Here is a 20,101-nt window from a genome sequence, read left to right on the forward strand (position 1 = left end):
GCAGGAATTACGTGAGCAAACAAAAAGCAAGAAAGGGATATATTCTAACCAAGCCAAACACATAAGAAAAATGCTTTCTAAGATGGTGTCTCCTCCTTTAACTTCATGTTTTTCTGTTTTTTCCTTTTCACTCTGTGTTGTTTCTCACTGAATGACAGTTATACACAACATACTATTGTAATAACAAGCGTATGGCTCCGAGATCACTGTTGACATTCTCAAGTCTCAAATTAGACATTTTCATTTAAAATACATGAAAGACAGCTGTATGCTCTTTCATTAAATGCATTTTACATTTGTAACATCCTACGTATTCTTTTGGAACCGTTTCCATTAAAATGCCGACTCTGGGTTTGGAAATCAAGTATTTCCTTTGTAACATTAAGGGAGGAGTATAGTACTGTCAAAGTTTCTCTATAAAAAGTCCTTGCTAAAATATTTACTCTGCTTGTCAGAACAGGAATATCTGAAGTTAATTCCAAATGAAATAATATTTTAGAATTAATCGTAAACTAGATGTTAAAAAAAGGCAGCACTCTGCCATTCCAGTGTCCCTTCCCTGCTGTAAAACTATACGAAAAATGACTGTTTGCATCCACAGAACACTGTAACATTTTGGAACGTTCTGAGATTCCTTAATTGTAGTTATGCAACAGAACTGTCACATCCCAAAACAAAGGACAAAAATTCAGCAGCTGAATTTATTGACTTGGAAATGAAATGCTCTTAAGAGATGGCTAACATGTCCTTGATTATTTTTGGCATTTTAAAGTTACAATGCAATGCTTCCTATTGCACAAAACAAAGAACATTTTACGGACATTTTAGAAATACTTAGAAATTCTATGGCACTGTTTGTAAAGTCACATTTAGCAAGAGTGAAAACTGTTGAACAGTAACCTCTGCAATTAAGCCACTAATTTCATTGTGACCTTTATGGTATAGACACTGTTCAACATAAATAAAGATATAATGTACTGGTTTCTAATGAGCTGGTCATGATGGGAAACAGCTACTTCTTTTAAATGGGTATTCTCAAGGGCCAAGATTCTCAAAGGCTGACAGGATAAATTATGTGGCCAGAACAGTTAAGATATTAATGAAAAATAAATAAACAAACCAGTCCATCAAACCTTTGATCCTCCAGAGCCCTTTTTGCATTACTGAGTCAGTTTACTATCATGACCAACTATGACACACTCTTGTGAATAGTCAGGGGTCCGGTTCCAAAGGCACAGACATTGCTTACACGTAAGTCTTGAGGGAAGACTACTTCCTCACCCTGACAAAGCATTTAAACACAAACAAAAGGCATGTTTATGACTAATCTGAGAGCATAGAAACAACGGTTTCAATTCTTCTTTGCTCTAACCTTGGAATTCATAAGGTCAGTAGCACAGGATAACAACTGATTCTCCTCTGTTAGCTCCTCTAACTTGCCTCACTTTCAGCCTCACTTCTTCTACAGGTGGAGCAGTCTGTTTACATAAAATTAAGTAGAAGTTTAAGTGCTTTGCTGGAGCAGAGCCTCTGCTCCCTTTGGGGCTTAACCAGAAGGTTCAGGTATATATTGCAGCATGAGTTTAAATATTTTGCGTCTACTGACAAAAAATGGTAGTACTGTATAGCTGTCTTGATAACTGGGAAGAATGAATCTAAAATACTGACCTTTATGAGTCTTTGGATAAGGCTTCCAACCCAAAAATTAAGGACAGATTGGATCTAGGAGCTTGAGCCTTTGTAATTTGCTCATTCTTAATTGCAAACTGTTCAGGCTTTTGCATGAAAACAAATGAAAGGCTGCTTGCTAGCTGATGCTAATAATATTGCACCACACTCACCCCTGGAGGAACCCAAAGGAGCCAACAGTTACACCACAGAAGGATCTGACCCATAGTCGTGCTCTGGAGTACCGATATTAGCAAATATTACAAAACCATGTCTGCTTTATTAAAAATACAATTAAATTAATAATTTTAATTTCTAAATACTTTCCCTTGCTGTCGCATGAAGAGCAAACAACAAACAGTGTTTCTGCTACTTCATTTGTGTTTCCATTCTAAAATTTCTGTCTTCTGGCAGCTGCCTGTGAGCTTAATAATAATGTGTGTCTTTGTTTGGACTTCTTAAAAAGAAGGATATTCTCAAAATGGAAGAAAGGTCATTTTATTTTGCTTTGAAACCTGAGAAACCTGTAACATGAACCATACGCTGATTACAGGGCACTGATATAAAGAAGCAGTTGTGTAAATGTGTGAAGTGGCTGCTGTGGGGGAAAGAGCAGAGGAGAAGCACTATTTTAGACAAATAATGCTGTTGTAGGATCTGATTATCATGACTCATGTCTAACAAGTTATTGTGCAGAGAAAGAAGGACCTATTATGGTGGGTATTGTACAAAGGTTTTCACAGAGCCTCTTCCATTAAAAGCTCACAAATAAAATGGACCAGCAGCCACCAGGTGTAGAAACAGTGTGACAGTTCCATGATACTACTTTTTTATGGGAGTAGGATCAGTTAGGAGGCATAAACAAAATGGAAAGAAAATTGATGGAGAGAAAAGTTCCAGAGGGAAGGAAAGAACAGAAGAGAAGAGTGCTATATAGTGTAAATACAGAGGTGAATGTGAGGTGAGAAAATGAAGGTGGAAGGGTAGGATGGGGAGAAGAAAGCAAAGAACATTGAGTTGAAATCAGTGCAAGCTCTCTGAGTGTCAGAGGTTTTGGCTTTGGCTGCTTTAGCAGCTGAGTGCAACTGGCTGATGCCGCTGGCTGGTGCTTCCCTGCAGTTCTGTCCCTGATGGCCAGAGGATGGGAGGCAGGGAGGAACCATGTCTGCTCTGGTATCTACAGGGGAGGGTGGCACAGGCCTCTTCATGTGTCTGTGATCTGATGCACTGAGTAGGATCCTGGGAGAGGCACAGCTTTGGCTGGGTCCCATTTTATTCCTTCCCTATGACCATAACAGCCCTCATTCCAGCTCAGCTGTATCTGATGATGAAACACAAGCCTCTGGGATGGACTCCGGGAGTCAGCAGATGTGTGTATGCGTATACGCGTACATGTCTGTGTAGTACACCTTGACAAGTATACATACAGAGACAATGTACACCAAACCACTCCCTAGGCACAGGAGGAGAACTGGTGCTACCCCTTCTGTATTCTGGTACTTCTGACTATTCTCTAAGCATCTGAATTGCAAGTTCTGGACTCTTCTGGCTCACAGCTGTTTTGAGATAATGAACTCCACGGACAGTAGAGCTATAATCACCAACTTTCCTTTTCCCTTTTACAATAATTATATGTATGCACGTATGTGTGTTCATGTGCCCATATACAGAAATAATTTAAAAATTCTCAAAGTTAATTTTAAGTTCTACATATGAAAACATGCAATAAAAAAAAAAAATCATCCCTATCTATTTGCATCTCAAAAACAGTCCCCACTCCAAGGAACTGCCACTGGCTCACTGGAAAAGCATGGTACCGCCTCTGACATGCTGCCTGGCAATCCAGCCCCATTTTTACACCTGTCTGAGCATTCTTCCCACCAAATGCTCCACTTCTTTCTTTCAGTGTCATCAAACCACTTCACTTAGCAATTGCTACCACACAGATGTTCCAATAGCAAAAATCCAGTGTCACTAATAATCCGAGAGTTTCTCTAGTGACCCCAGAGCAGTAGGATCCATAAGCTTTTTTTTTTGCATCACATCAATGTGCAGCTCTGCAGAATTAACAGACGTTAAATGAGCTGATAAAAACATTTCACTTCCAGTGTTCATAATACTGCAATTTTGCAATGACTTGATCATAAATCTTGTTCTACCAAAGGCTCAATCTCCATCTCTGCCCACAATTCAGAATCTCTTCAGCTTCTTAATTCCCTTTGACTTTCTGAATAAAGATGATTTCTGGCCCTCCTATTGAAAATAATAGCTTCCTTCTGACTTCAAAAAGGATGTGTCCCTGAGGGCCCTATGGGACTGTACTGCTGTCTTGAGAGTTTGGGTCATAAAAGAAAAGTTGAGATGTCTATTTAGAGAGTCCCTGATAGACGTATTTTCACAGTGACATTTCTAATTCAGTATCATTGTTCTGGAAAGACTAAAATTATTCTTTCAAGCAGGTTGCTTTCATACATTATGCTACAATGTTGCTTGACTGCTTTCCCAACTGGAACAACTGAAAAAAATGTCGAGCGCTCCAATGATTTTAAATCACTCTAGTCAGGACAGAGTGATTTAAAATTATTGGAGTGCCTCACATTTTTAGGAGCTCTCAGTTTGCAAGCAGCAGACACAGGTCCTGGGCTACAGAACTGCTAAAAGACAAATATACATAACTTTCAGTTTGAAAATACTTGCATTTGAATTTGGAAATGGTAGGGATTTGGAGAGAATTTGCTAGCACCGTAACTAAAATCAGTGGCTATACACTGACTGTAGAACGGGCCATGCTAAAGAAGTAACTGCATGGATATTTTATATTTTGTAGCATCCTGGGCTCAGTAGTCCCCTCATTTGAATGATGGCCCCTCCTAGTCAGACCATACATCTCTACCTGCACCACCCACCAAAGGTGATGTGGCTGTGCTTCTACATGAAGCACAGTCTGGGAAAGAAATGACACCTTCAACAACGGGAACCACCACACTTTAGAGAATACCCTCTTTTTAAGATTTAGTTCCTTCAGAGCTGCCACCTGCTCTCTCCCCTGATACGTTTCCATGCAGCAGTACAATCCCTGGTAGTAGGATAACAGAAAAAATAAATAAAATATGTATCCCACAATAATATATCAGTTGGTCCTTTTCTTTTTCATTATTTATAGTGGCACCTCTTCTTTAATTCACAGTACAGACTCAGAACAAAATTTATTGCAAAATACTCCACAAAGACTGAGATCCTTAGCAGCTGTAAATGGCCACAGGTTCACTGAAGCTAATGAATTTACACCTCTTAGTATCAGCTGGGGATCTGATCCATTATTTGTGTACTCTGAACTCCTCACTAAGTTTTGCTTCTTTACCACAAAAGTACTTACAGGAAAATGTTAGTAACAGCTAACATATTAGTAAGAGCTTTTCTCATAGTGTCTTTCTTAATAATTTCAGTGGGTTCTTTTCTCAGTGACTTTTAACTTTGATGTTGTTAAATGTGGCCACACACGGAAGACTCTCAGTACTGGCGAATCTGTTTTCCTGGAATATCTTGTGCTGTTTTCAGAACTGCATGATTGTGTGACATCTGCTCCGCATCTCATACGTGATCGACTGAGTAGGTACAACGGTGGCAGATGGCTGATGACTCACCTCTGAATACTGAACACTGGCTTGCTTTCTGAGAAGCAACATCTTCATATTAATTTTCTAAGAGTCTTGTAAAGATGTGACCAGTCTGCCTCGTTTGATAGCAGATAATGTAAGTTACAGGAAATGCACAGGGATGCAAATGTTCTAGGACTGTGGGTAGTATCTTAAAATTCAATTTATGGGCTACTATCAGATAAATCCACAAAAGGAAATTAGGTTCACTGCTGTACTTCCTAAATTTTAGGCATCTGAACAGCAAAATCTGGATCTCTGGATCAGATAGAGATCTAGGCTTCCTATGCAAAAGGAGACAGAGAATAACAGCCACAGAAGCTATTGACTTGAGTGTGGAAACAGGGAATAGAGTGAAAAGGATTTACCTTAGATGTGTTCTCTCTGTCATTTGGCTGCCCTGTTCCAAGCTGGGGGGAATACCCTGAACATTCACAGATCCGATGTGGGTAGAAGGACATAACCAGCTCTTTTAACAGTTGTAAGAAAACTATTGCAAGAAGCCACAAGTTTACTCATAATGACATTACCTCACAAGGTTAACTTTGCTCAGTACTAGAATTAAAGAACTTTGCTAACAGTTTGTTATCCCCTCTTATACTTAGAACTTCTTGGGCTGGCAGAACAAGATGAGTAGAGAGAACTCCAAAGAGCCATTCCTAGTCCTCCTAATGCACAGCTCTATATACCAGGCAATAGCATACATGTATTAATTTAAACCTAAAAATTGTTATATACATTGCAGTAGCTTAAATAAAAAAACACAACTTGTTTGCATGTAATTAGTGTTATAGTAACCATATCTATATCCAAATCCTATAGGATATAAAAAAACCCCATGTCAGCATCACAAGTATCACATCTGTATGTGACCATCCAGCTTAAACATGCTTGTCTCAAAGATTAACATATCAAAATGCTTTAGTGGCCTGTTATCTATTTTTAAAAAAATATTTCAGTGACAGAGACATGTCATTCCCATTTCCACTATCCTTGTGTCAACTAACAAGAGTTCCTCATAAGCAAAATCTCTCGGAGGCTCAACTGCTAACGCCATCAATGTTACCAAAGACCTATGCATGACTAACAGCTGTCCTAAGGAAACTGAACTCACACCTTCCACCTCCACATAAATTGCCCTGAAGTTAAAGAGCATCCCAGGAAGACAAGGGTCGAGACGATGAGTGGAGAGGAAAGAAGAAAGATGTTGTAATTGCTGCTTCTGATTCATCCTGTATGGAACATACATTAATCAGGTCTGGCAAAGGAAGCCAGCAAGGGTGAGCAGGACTGTAATCCAGTAGCTACAAAGACATATTCATTAGATTAAGGGCTTGAACATAGTTCTCTTTCAAAGGTGAATGTTATGGCCACAAGTATTTGCAGTCATGTTCTCCATCATTCTAGCACAAAGTATATTCCATAAAAAATAATGAAAGTGCTTCAGCAGAAAAGATTTTAAATACTTCTGTTCAGAAAAACCTAGAATTCAGTAGCCAGAGCTATAGCCACAGAACTGAACTAGAGCATTCATGCTCCTAGTGACAGGGAGGGACAGTAAGCATGTCTTTCCCACATCCTGGGTAAGTATTCTCATGACTTGCCAGTGCCTCAAAGGGAAACTGCCTCTTTTCTATCATTTTATCAGCACTTCTGGATATATTCCTGAAATACTCTTTGGGGTGACTCCTGCTGCACGGCTTTAGACCTTAGAGAGGCACTACTGAACAGCATTAAGGCAAAAGCTTTAGTTGTCTTTAATTGATTGATATGTTCAGTTTTTCTGAACTGCTGCAGTCTGACTACTATCTGCTAAACATAAAGGAAATTCTTAACATGTTACCAGCGTCGCTTATATTCCTTGACAGCTGGTAACTAAAAACCCCAGCATGTCCCAAACCAGCAAAAACTGAGCCTCCCTGCCCCAAATGGTATGTAATGATGGTAGTTAATTCACACAGAAAAGATCTTTTGGGGCTGGTACTTCTCTCATAGTAATTTTATGTCATTCAAGTTCCACTAACAACTGTTGAGTTGACACCATGGTGCCAAAGAGGTATATTAGATCCTTCAACTTCAAGCTATCCAGAGCTTACTTGGCTCGTTTGGCACCCCTGTGTTGCTGACACGTGCAGAACTTTAACAGATGGTCCTACAATACTGGCAGTTGTTTTGTGCTGTGCTACTGGTGAGGGGAAATACTCTACACAAATTGTCTGCAAGTCTGGAAAAGAAACGAAGTGCAAATCCATATTAACCTCAAAAGCCAAACTATAAAAAGTCAGATTAGTCACTTAATGATGCATGTGCTCTGGGTTAAATGCTCAGTTGCTGCAAAATGGCAATATTTCCCTGCAGCCAGGAGAACTAGTCTTCACTCCAGTTTTTACCAGGAATACCCCAAAGATTGTATCATTAGAAAGATATAGAAATGCATTTGGAACAAGCCTTGAGAACCTTCTTTGTGTGATCAGCCCTGACTGTCAGCAAAAGTACTTCCATAAAATGTGTTTTCACATAAATAGTTAAGCAAGAGGGTGCAACTGAAGTTAACTGAATCTCCCTTTTTTCCTGTGCCAAACAGAATTCAAGAAATAATCCTCAGCTACTGTGCAAATGTTGAAATCAACAGTGATGACTGAATAAACAGCAATTTTACATTTTCCCTCACCCATTTAAAAAGAGCTGTACCACAAGCTGAATTTTACATTCACTAATTTCACCAGCCACAGTGGAACTTGCACTATAAATAAAAGACCAGAATTGCTCCTTCTTGTTTCTGTGTGGCTAACTTATTTTCTTTTATTGTACTGATTGTACATGTATCTACTGGGTTGAACTAGTAAACCACACATGCAGAGCAGCTCCTTCAACAGCATGTAACCTCTATGAAATGCATGTTCACACATATGTATTAGAATTTACTAGTGCAAATTTAGAAGAAGCTTTTAGAAAAATCACAAAAGTTTTAGTCCAATGCTCCTATCTTCTATTTCCTTTTAAACGAAAAAGCTCAAAAGATATTTCAAGCTAAGATTTTGGAGGCCTGGTCATTCAGTTCCCAGCCATTTTAATGTATTGAGACAATATGCCAGTCACCTTGTATGTTATTCTCATAATGTTAGTTACATTGAAATATGATTCTTTAGGTAGCATCAAAGCCCTAGAAGGAATTAGAACCCTAAAAGCATTATCATAAAAGAGCCCTTCAAATGCAAAAGGTACATTCCATCCTCCTGCTTGGATTGAATCAAAGCTGGAAAAAAATTGTGAATGCTATATTATCTATTAAAGTTGCTTTAAAAGCCTCATTACTGGACCTGACTGATGTTTTACATTTCAGACTTTAATACAAGCAAAAAGATCTTTATCAGATTTATGTCTATTTTTATACTGAAAGATCAAACGTCCTAGTTTGAAGCTGTTAATGAAAAAAAAATATTAAAACAACTATATTTTAGAAAGGCTTCATGTTTTCTTTTTCTCCTTGAGGACTTTTTCCAGACTAAGATGCCATAACATATTTCTGGAAGGTACTTATACAAATGCAAGATAATCTGTCTCTGAAAGCATAAATTATTTTTACTCATGAAAAAATAAAAAAGCAAAAGAAATATTAAACAGAGTAAAAATGTAGGAACATCAGCCTATGTGCTTCTCTTCCCAGGTGTACACATTTTGTCAAACATTCCAAGCTATTATCCTCAATGTAGCACTTTGCTCTGAAATTCCCAGGAGAGAAGTTGGTGTACATATACCAGTACTGGAAGCATGTTCCACCCTGGGAAGAAATCCCCCCTTACAGATGCAGAAGATGAGATAACACAACGGGAAAACTTCATGATCATCCTTCCAGATACTGAGAGCCCTCCCAGCTTCTGCAACAACTGGTCATGGCTATTGCTACCCCCTTCCTTGAGCTCATCCTCTGCAGAGCTCACCACAGGCCCACGGTGAATGTTTCCTGCTCTTGGAATGTATAGAAACCCTCCTGGCAAGTGTGACATGGAATGAAAGGAGTCTCTTGGGGAAACAAAAGGCAAAGGGAAGGGGATAGTAACACAAGATTTGTTTTATCCATTCTAACAGTATCCAGCACTCTACCAGACACTGAGGAAAGGTTCAAGCAGTCTTGGACTAAATAATAATGGAATCACCTGCCTACAAGTGCAAGCAAAGGTCATTCTTAATTACTTGGAATGCTCTGTTTGGTAAAAGAGTAGAAATTCAGGGGATTTATAAATCTAAGAGAGGAAAAAATATCCAAACAAGTGCAACATTTCCCCAAAAATATTAAGATTACACCTCCTGGTGAATACAGATCTTAATGCTGCAATTCACACCTCAAGCTGGGCATGACTCAGTTTCAATATAAGAAAATCCTATGGAATCAAAATGCAGTTTGTCTTTGTGATTCATCTCTTTGCCCTTCCTAGCTAATATTTTCTGAAATAATATCCAAAATCTTTCTTCTTAAATACCTTTATAGTTTCAGTAGGCACTCCAGGCTCTGGAACTTTATCCAAGTAAGTAGTCAAGTCTTGATCCACATGTTCAAATACTAATGTTAACTTGGTCTCTCTGTCTGTTCGTGACACAGTGCACACATCAAACAACCTGAGAGGAGGAAAAAAAAAGATGAGGAAAGTATACAGGAACCAGTACAGACATATATACCTTGCAGCTCATACATGCCTATTTAAATTTCTTACAGTATATAGAATGGAAAAAAGAGCCATTCAAACACAGAGCAATATTTGAGCTCTTGATTCATCAGATAACTACTGATACATCAATAATATCTCTCTTTCATGTGTGGATTCTGAAATGGGATTAAGTGTTAAGAATTCATCAGCTGTTCACAGTAAAATAAGTACATTAAAAGAGAGTATTTTTTTGACAGCAGAACTAGAATTAATATGGAAAATAACTTGATATTTATTCATATGCTGCAGCACTTACAGTCATTTAAAAAAATAATTGCAAGAAACATTTTTGAGAAAAAATATACAGAGCATTTGCATAAATATTCAGTGTCCTCCCACATAACTCCTGTGTTCACCATTACACAGCTTTATAATTAAATCTCCTTTGGCAGACACAGAATATTTTGCTGATTACTCTTCTAAGTTCCTGGATGCAAGAAATACCATCAGAGTCAGGATACAGTCTGGAAAAAAGCTTTGTGCACAAGATGCCACTACTAAAAAAGCTTTCTTCTCTCATGACTTTCTGCTATACTTTTACTGAAATTTCTTTATAATTTCACCTTGTTGCACAACATCAAATTCAAACTAATTTGCAAATCTCTTAATAATATCACATTCCTATCTGATTACTCTATTTTCTATTTTTTTTCTCTTCTTAATAAGGATCTCTCTCATCTCTTCCAATGAATCTACTGTACCAGCTTTAACCTCTGCTTTGTCTTTTTCACAAATGTCTGCCCATCCTTCTGTGCTTCACACCTGTACTCCTACCAGTGACTCTCCCCATCCTTCCTCAAGTCCCACTTCTACAAAACCGCTATAGGAAACCATCTTACAGATGGGAAGATGCTTGTTCCCCCCTCTCATACTTTACTAATATGTTTATTAATTTAGGCTGAAATTATACAGATAAATTGCCTTCCTCTCTGAAGCAAGACAGAAAATCAATTGCTAGTTATAGATTTTTAAAATGTATGAATACAGTTACTGAGAAAAAAGGCTATACGGTTAAACTGAAGAACCCATAATGGGTAACAAGCCAAGGTACTGTTGATACTACTGCTGACTTTGGTCAACATCATAGCAGTTACATTGTTTTATTACATGTATCTTTCAGTTCTTATTTAGAAAAACTGCTTCCTTCCTTTGTGCAAAATTTCTGATAACAATATCAAGTAATATTCTTGTTCTTTGTCCTAGGACTAAAGACTTTACATGCAGGATCTGCAGACATCAGATCCCACACAAAGCCTTGGGGGTGACTGCTTTTCAAACAGGACATCTCACAGACAGACTAGGAAAACACTTTGTTCTGAGTTTTTATGTCTCACCTTAACTCTCAAAATATTTCTCAAGAGAAAGGAAGACAAGAATTAGCACAACTATCCATGAAGACCATAATCCAGGTTTATGACAGCAGTTTGCTTCACTTGAGATTATATTGATTTAACATGTTAAGGCTGTGGTCCCACTTTAAAAGCATTTCCTACATGATGTTTGGTCAGACACTTAAAAATTGTTTACTAGCCACCATGCTTTGAAAATAGAGGAAAGCACATTCCTTTTAACTTAAAGAAGCTCTTCAGTGAGTAACAGTTGAGAACTGGAGTTAAAGAGCATGGAGAGACTGTCACCCTACCTCTACTAGAAGACTGATCTGCAATAATAATACTAACAAATATAAATTATTATTGTAATATAATTACTGTAACAGCAAATGTCTTGGGACATTTCTTTAAAAGACAAATACTGCTATTTTTATAATTCCCTTAATGGAGTGTACACAGAAGATGTTCACAATAAATGAGTTTTGTGAAAAGTCACTAAGTTTCCTGGAAAGTGAAATTTGCTGGTATTTGGCTGGAGGTTAATAATCTGTAATATATTTATGTAACTCAGCGTGGAATGTAGCTGGACTGCCTATAACCCCAACACATGCAAATAGAGAGGAGCCAGACAGGTCTGAACATCTGAACATAAACATTGGAAAATATTTCCAACTGTATGATTCCTTTGTGTTGACCTACATTTACCTAAAAATGTCCTAAACCACCTTTTTTGCCAGGTATTTAATACACTGGCAAAATTACCTTTTCAACAATAGCAGAACTATAAGAAAAATAAAGAGTAGAATAGAGAAGCAACATGTAATTTCTAACATACTGTGGAGAGAAATGCTGATTCTCTGTTTAATTCTTCTGCATGTGGCTCATTTTGATTCTGGCATTTTTGGGCACAGCAAAATAAGGAACTCAGAAGGGTGCAATTCTAGTCACCTATTACTAATAATACTATCACTGAGTAATAATATTATTTTTCCTTTTTATATGCCCTTTATGTGAAACTCTAAATGCTCGACTGTTAATAATAAAAACTCCAGATCCTGCACCAGGCTTGGTGGAAGCACAGTGTATTTTTTCACAGAAAAAATATAGGTCTATAGTTGCTGCCTTAGAAAGATAATAATTTAGAGCACAGCTTATATGAATCCACAATATTACAAAAAAACCCCAACATCTGGCATTGCCTGTACTAATTATTCTGGAAACAGATTGAGAAAGACAAAGCCTCTTTATTTAGTAGTTTACATATGGATAAAACTACTTTTTATATATTATTTTGCATCCACTGTGAGAAAAGCATCCATAAACTTGTCTTCTTTAGCTAGGAACACCTCTGCTGTCTACAGCACACATCTCTCAAACTATTTCCTCATGATCTCCTGTACGTGACGGGCTAGTTCTGCATGTGATTGCCTGTCCGGAAGAGGCAACAGCAAAAGGCCTTTTATTTAAAGAGTTTCTACATGGACACTGTCCTAAGTGAAGTAAATGTACCTCAATTAATACAGGATTTCCATACTGAATACTTTGTAAACACAAGCCCTGCCCTTCTATTGTACTTACAAATGAAACGTTTGAATTATTTGATTAAAGTAAGATCCAATATGGGAAATCCTGCAAGTATTTAACAAGATGTTTGGCTGGGAGTCATATACAGCCTGACGTGTCAATCTGAACTGGAGCACTGTTGAACAGACACTGTACCTGTGTTTTAATGCAGACATTTTTTCAAGTTGGTTGTATTAAACTAAGAAAAGCTTATCAGCTACAAATCTACACCTCTATTTTATTTTACGTGCCTAGTGCCTAGCAGATCTTACTATAGCCTTGCAGAATAACTGCCTTCCTACAAAAAAACTTCTGGGGTTTTTTTTGAATGCAGAAAGCTTGATGATGCACCTTGAACGCTTGATAGCTTCTTAAAACATATTATCTGACAAACACAGCCTCAGTTCATCTTAATTTTACGATATGCAATCTGAATGCTTAATGCCTTTATAAGAAAACATACAGTTATGCTAATTGCTTTGAAAACTATTACATCTACTGACTGGTACTAATTTGGTAACTCTTTCTAGAAAGCCCTTAAATGTTACTGGACTTATTTCTAAGACGCTTTGAGATTTGCTATAAAGTCACCCACTTTGAAGTGGAAGAAACATTTTCTTCTAGACCAAACTGAGATAACAGTGATGGAAATCAAACCCATCAGCCCAAGGCACCTGCAAGAAATACCAAAAACCAGATCTGACTGTAAGACCTAAAAAACTGTAGGACACCAGTTCTCTTGGCTATTGTCAAACACATGAGTAAATACATCTGGAAAATTAGCTGGATCATAGTCAAATGGAAGACCAAAGAATTAGGTACTTGCTGCCAATGCATCCAAAGGCCTACTGCAACAGGACTAACCCAACATAGACACGTATCTCTTTACTTTGCTGGTCACTTACAGCTCTGAACAACAACACAGTCCTTGCCCTCTAAAGTTCTTCAACAACTTGGATTTACTTCAGTTTTCTTAGGAGCAGCCTCTTCCTAGGAAGAGTTATTTCCAAGCCTATGCATGACAGACAAAGAGAACGGGGGCCACTGATTTATGGGTAGGAGAAATGCTTCAGAACACTGTGGTGTGGTAAGCAGTGACACAGTAACATGCTGCAGTTTTAAGGTTTCATATGTCTTGACAAAGACACAGATGGAAAGTATTTGGTTGTCTCAAAACTTATTTATCCACATGACATGAAAACCAGCACAGAACTTACATATCATCGACACTGTTTACGCAAACACCACAGGACTGGGATACAAGACTATTACAGGTCATGATTGAGGATTATTGACAAATACGTGGGGGGAGCCTGAATGGCTTCTGTTTTCACTGCTTTTGGTTCAGGTGAATCCTTTGAGTGGCTGATTTTCAAGGGTATAGCAAATTTCAGCCTCTCATACCTAAAAGAATCAAAGAATGACAACCAGGTAGACTTCAAGTTCAAATTTGAGCAGCAGCCTTAGACTCTTCTGGCTCTCTGGAGGCCATGCAGTGGCAAGCACTTCATTCACCCCAACTTCTCTAACTATGTACTTCTTCAAAATAGCAGTTTTCCTCATACTTTTAATATCAGCTACCTTCTCCTTTTTCACTTTTGAAGAGGAAAAAGACTTTGCTAACAGAATCCAATTTCTCCTCGGAATCACATACACCCAATGTATTGTCACAAAGGGGTCATATTTCAAATGAAGAAGACAATAGTTGGGTGAGTGGAGTGGAACATATGCGTTGGGAGAACCATATCCCATGCAGCAAAACAGGAAATAGAGCTTCACACTCTGAAACCTATGACAGAGCTCTTTCCCTTTGTTCAGGACATGCTGCTTTGTCTCGTCTGAATCAGCAATCATCTACTCCTCCATGCCTCTGAAAGCTGGTATTATAGATGTAGATTTTTCCCCCTCTAAGGAGCTTTAGTGAAGTACTTCAGATTAAAAAAGAGTATATGCAGATCAACAGGACACTAAATGAAAAGTATTTCATAATTTAAGTGCTTTTTTTCTGAGATGACCTTCATAAAACCAGGCAGTATTGCAAGACCTAAGCTCCATTTTCAAAAGCATATGGGGTCTTCAGGAGTTTCCCAATGTGCTTGTCACACCAGCTGCAGCTGCAGCTGCAACAATGTGCACCAGTCTTTAGGATATTCCTCCAAGGCAGACGGCAAGATAACTCAGCAACACTTAGACCACGCTCTACTGACCCACCCGGGTACAGAAAACCTGCAGGGTGCCAGCAGAGCACTGCTGCAGCATGGTAAACCAGCCCACCCTGAGCTCCATCCAGCAGCACTCAGACAACTGGGGTCAAACTCGATTAATTAAAATAAGCTTGGGCATCTCTATACTGCTCATGGCAACTTTACATCTCAAATCCTTATTCTCTACATTTCTACTGGGTTTTTGGATTTTGTGAATGTTTTTCCTGCTTTGCCACCCTTCCAGGAAAGAGCAGTGGGATCTCTTCTTGTCTTCAGAAGAAACTTCTTTCAAGCAAATAGCAGAAAAGGGAAGGACATAACATCAGATAAAATAAATTAATTTATCTAGGACAGGCAGATGTTATGCAGATAGATGTTTTCAACTCTGCAGGCACTCATTCATTATCTGCTGTGACAGAGAAGAAAGAGCTACCATGAAAAAGCAACTGCATGATGAAAGCAAGGCAGCAGCAAGTCCTATCCTGGAGACCTCCTCCAGCAGAGACCAGACAATATTCTTGCTTATAGCCCACTCACCAGTGAGGTTTAAGGGAAGGAGGGGGGATCTTAGGATGACAAGGCAATCGTTCATCTGCAAGCTGAGCTTTGTGCTGTAATTTTTTCCAGTCTCTCTCCCTTTCTGACTTGGACAAATTATTTAAAACGCTTAGCTGTATAAAAGATGTTTTTGTTCTTTAAGTGTGTGTGAGGAAGACAGACAGAGAAAGTGTCAGGGAGAAATAGATGCTCTTGAAAGCGAAGTAAATAGCACTGGCTAAAGTCCGATAGTGTGGGCTGACTGGGCAAGCTTTCAACGCTCAGCACCGACTGCAGCCCTGACCTGCAGCGCCCCTGCTCTCCTGCGCTGGGCCCCACGCGAGCAGCGACCAGCCCTGGTGCCAGACTGCATGGTTCTGTGATGCAGACAAACGTCTGCTCCACCAAAACTGATTTTCATTTTCAGCAGAAGCCAAGATTCGTGCCCCAAAGATGCAAAGGCCGAGTGCATATACTCACCGTGCCACCCAAGCCACTAAAAGTTGCTGTTGTTAAAGTTTTGCTTCAAGGAAAAGTACGCCTCATGAAGACGTTCTCTGCTCCTCTCTTTGTTTATAGCAGCATGCTGTCTTTTTTAGCCCTCACACTGCCATTTCTTTTTTACCTTTGTGATGGGAGATTATTTTTACTAAGCAAGGACCAGAAATGGATCCAGTAAGGCTCAGGAATTAAAACAATACCCTGCCTTGCAGAACTTCACTTTCAGGACTTGTCCTACAGTACCCCAGCTCTTGCAATACTTCACTCCTGTTCAATTAACAGCTTCATCTCATTGCGACTGATTTTAAATCCAAACTGGCCACATACTGAGCAACTGCCACTACAGAGGGAAAATTCCAGCCTGCCCAAAGCCTACACGGAGTCCTGTGTATCACTGTACCAACCCTACTGTTAGATTCTCTCCATCGGGGACAGGCCAAGTCACCCCCAAATCAGAAAAATAACACAGTCTGTTGCAAAGACAGTCGCTGACAGATTGTTTAGGATCAGCAATAGCTGTCTGACCTATTCATAGTGCTCTCATGTGATGCTTGAGCAAGCAAATGTACACTGCCTTTCAGAGTCACGTACACTGCTCTTACACAGCACTGAGAGCTCCCAGTAAGTTTCCATAAGCTTCCAGTTCAGAGTACAAACTGGAGATGTTCCGATTCATTGGCAGTGCATGTGCATCTGTTATTAAGTATTTTAGATCTTCTGTAAAATACTTTACTCAGGGAAAGCTGCATTCCTTTTTACACTCCCTAAATTGCTAAACATGTAAATAATTTTTTTGTCTGAATATTGATTTTGTTTAGTTAGAATGAGAGGAGCACAGAGGTTATCCTGGACTCCTGGCTGTACCTGGTGCAAGATGGAATACAACAAAATCCTATCTTTATTCATGTGTAGATCACAGTCAAACTGATTGCTACAGACTCCACATTCCAGTTTACATTTTGAATTCATGCTTGTGCGAAACCTATGGGATCTAAATCAAAGCTGACAACTGCTTTCCTAAGTTTAAATAAAACCAACAACTCATCTCTGGAAGATTTTACAACAGTATAAATTACAATTCATTCTTCAATAGTTTAATTATCTAATCTATCTACACTTGAGACTAACAGGTGATGCCAACATGTAAAAAAATAACAAAGGAAAAATTATCCTCCACTCCAGATAAAATTATTCACACCAAAAAATACAATGTCCTGTTTGACACAATGTCTTGTTTTTTTAAATCCTTGTAGTATCACAGCAATTCTCAAGGTGTTTAATTTAGCATTTTTTAAGTGATAAGTAATTTCAACACAAATTTGATTCCAAACTCTTGCTTTTTAGAGATTCGTGGGGAAACCTAAAAACAAGAAGTAGGTACTGTAGAATATGACAGAAGAGGTCTAATTGTTTTGATGCTTATCATCAATTCAGGGAATGCTGTTCCTGAATCGCCTCCAGGTTACTCTACAGCAACAACTCTACCAGGGAATGGTGGCTGTATGAAAAACTCAAGTCCAGTTTGAATCTTAGTTAACCTCCCAGATTATGCAAAGCCCTCAGAATACAAGCAATAACAGCCTGACTGATAGTAGGTCTGAGAACCCTGCCAAAGTTGCTACCACTTCCTAGCAAGAAAGGCCAGTACTGGCAGCAGCTGAAAGGAACCCAAAGCTGGTGTGGTGATGGTGATGAGGAAGGGAGAACACTAGGTATAAAATGTCTTGCTGTGTTTCTTCTACTGGCACTAACAACAGTTTTGATTAAGACTCTCAGAAAAAGTCCTATTGGAGTGATTTGTGAGACACTGACACATTAAAGCCTCGTAAGAAAATACATTTCTACAATGTGTCATGGGTAGAGATGGGACCAAATGGTCTGTACTTCTCAAAGAAGGATCAAGAGCTGACTTTTAGAGAGGGAAAACTTACAGTGTTCAACAATACCTTGAACTCCACTGCAAAAGCAAAAGACCAGGAAAACAGAAAGGAAAAAATCCTAAAGAAAAAAAAAGGCTAAATTTGCTAAAGTTGAAAATACTGGTATGCACAAAGTAAATAAATGATGTATATGTTAGTAAAGACAGCTGATCATTTGAAAATTAATTAATTATTTTCAGTCCTTTGAGGTGTGTTGTTCTACTGTATTCAAGAAATTATTAAGGAAATCTGTAGGCTTTTTAATATAACAGGCTATATACTGATGCATTAAACATAAACCAATTAGTATACATAGGAGTAAAACAGAGTATGCATTGCATGATTCACTGTTGTGCCCATTTGTTTATATTTGGGTTTATTATTATGTATTATTTCTTAAATACAACATTCCTGGCTCTCTAGGTGACATTACAGCAAAGAAACTCCTCGCTAAGAGAATGAAACAAGAACCAGTCTGGGAAATCAGGTGCCAACCTCTTACAGTGTTTGTTTATTGCTATGACAGCACGGTCAGTTGACATAACACAAGCTTTGAGTGGTATTTTATGAAATGTTTTTAGATCTGTCAGTACAGAAATGCAATTTTGGAGTTAAGGTAGCAGTGTGCAGAAAAATCCTGTCATAGGGCTTGATCTTGCATGATCCACTAGCCCTGAATTACCAAAGAAAGGACTAATACTCTTAACACTGTGCTTAACTTCCAGCATGCATAAATAATCTTAGAGACTTCCTAGGGAAGCATCCATCATCTAAAGCTTCATCTCCCTTATATGCCTACTACCTTTCAGAAATTAAAGCAGAGAAGAAAAAAAAGAGAAAAAGAAAAAAATAAGAAAACTGATTGTCTGTGCACATGGAACCAAAGACAAAAGGCCAAAAAAAGTAATTTTTCTCTTCCTTGTACTCAGCCAGTCATTACTTGCACAGAGCAATGTAAATCCCAGTATGCCATTCAAACCCATACCTACTGTCATAGCTGGTGCTTGTGGTTCCTACTCTGGCTTCTCTTACCCATACAGTGAGAAGCCTAGGACTTGAGGCTCCCCTTTTGCACTTCAGTGTCCTTGTCTCTACCACACTTCCTCTTTTCTAGTTTTTAAATTAACTTTAGGACTCGTTAATTCTTAATTATGGCCATATATCTCTGAAAAAGATGTTAATAATTTACTCCAAAAAGTTAATCAGGGTATTTTTTCCCCTTAAATTCTGAAATAAGCAAAACTATGAACCATTGGTTTCCCAGTCTTTACCTTGGAGACTAGAAAACGGCAATGGATATGAACAGTTCTTGATGTTTTGCAAATGGAAACAGCAATTTAACACCAGATATTTAAAACACATTAAAACATCTCTTAAAAATGCCTAAATCTGTTAAAACAATCTGTTTATGAATTCACTAGAACTGCTCAAAATGTTCTGAAAATGGACCAGACATACCCACCCATTTCCAATGCAGTGGCAAACACAGTTGCCACATTCAGCAACAGACCAAGTGAAAATCCAAAAGGTGCCTTTCATTTTGTATGTTGATTTCCATACACGCTTGTCCTGATTGAGGTTAAAAGGCATAAACACAGAGGTGCAGTTCACAGACCTTTTTGGCTACACTTGCTACAGGAATGACTTTGATAAGGCTCCGATGTCAGATGTATTACCAAGAATCTGTATGTCTTGATGCCAGGGGCACCATTAACTTCAGACAAAGGAAATTCCTCCATTCAGATTCAGCAAAAGCTGGACAGGAGCACAGTGAACTCAGTCTCCTAGAGGCACTGTACTGTGTCCTGTTGCTATTGCTCAACTTGCTATGAATCAAATCCCATCTGCCCAAAAGCAAACAGTACTCAGGTGATTTTCAAAAATCAAAAGACAAAAGCAATTGCTCATGTGGGTAAGAAGAACAATCAGGATCTGGCCAGGTTTTGAGAGATAGCCAGATTTATGCACCTCAACATTGCATTGCTCTTTATAAGCTGCATTCTAAAAGAAAAACTG

General features: G+C 38.5%; 1 protein-coding gene across 1 annotated transcript in view; it reads right to left on the minus strand.

Annotated features, from left to right (window-relative positions):
* Positions 1-20,101, minus strand: part of CDK6 (cyclin-dependent kinase 6) — a 125,535-nt gene that overhangs the window by 87,506 nt on the left and 17,928 nt on the right. Inside the window, exon 2 of the mRNA XM_010001574.1 lies at positions 9,806-9,941. Coding sequence (XP_009999876.1) covers positions 9,806-9,941 — 136 coding nt within the window. The remainder of the gene's footprint in view (positions 1-9,805; positions 9,942-20,101) is intronic.

Source organism: Chaetura pelagica, unplaced genomic scaffold (genome assembly GCF_000747805.2).
Source record: "Chaetura pelagica isolate M959 unplaced genomic scaffold, ChaPel_1.0 scaffold127, whole genome shotgun sequence".
Lineage (NCBI taxonomy): Eukaryota > Metazoa > Chordata > Aves > Apodiformes > Apodidae > Chaetura > Chaetura pelagica.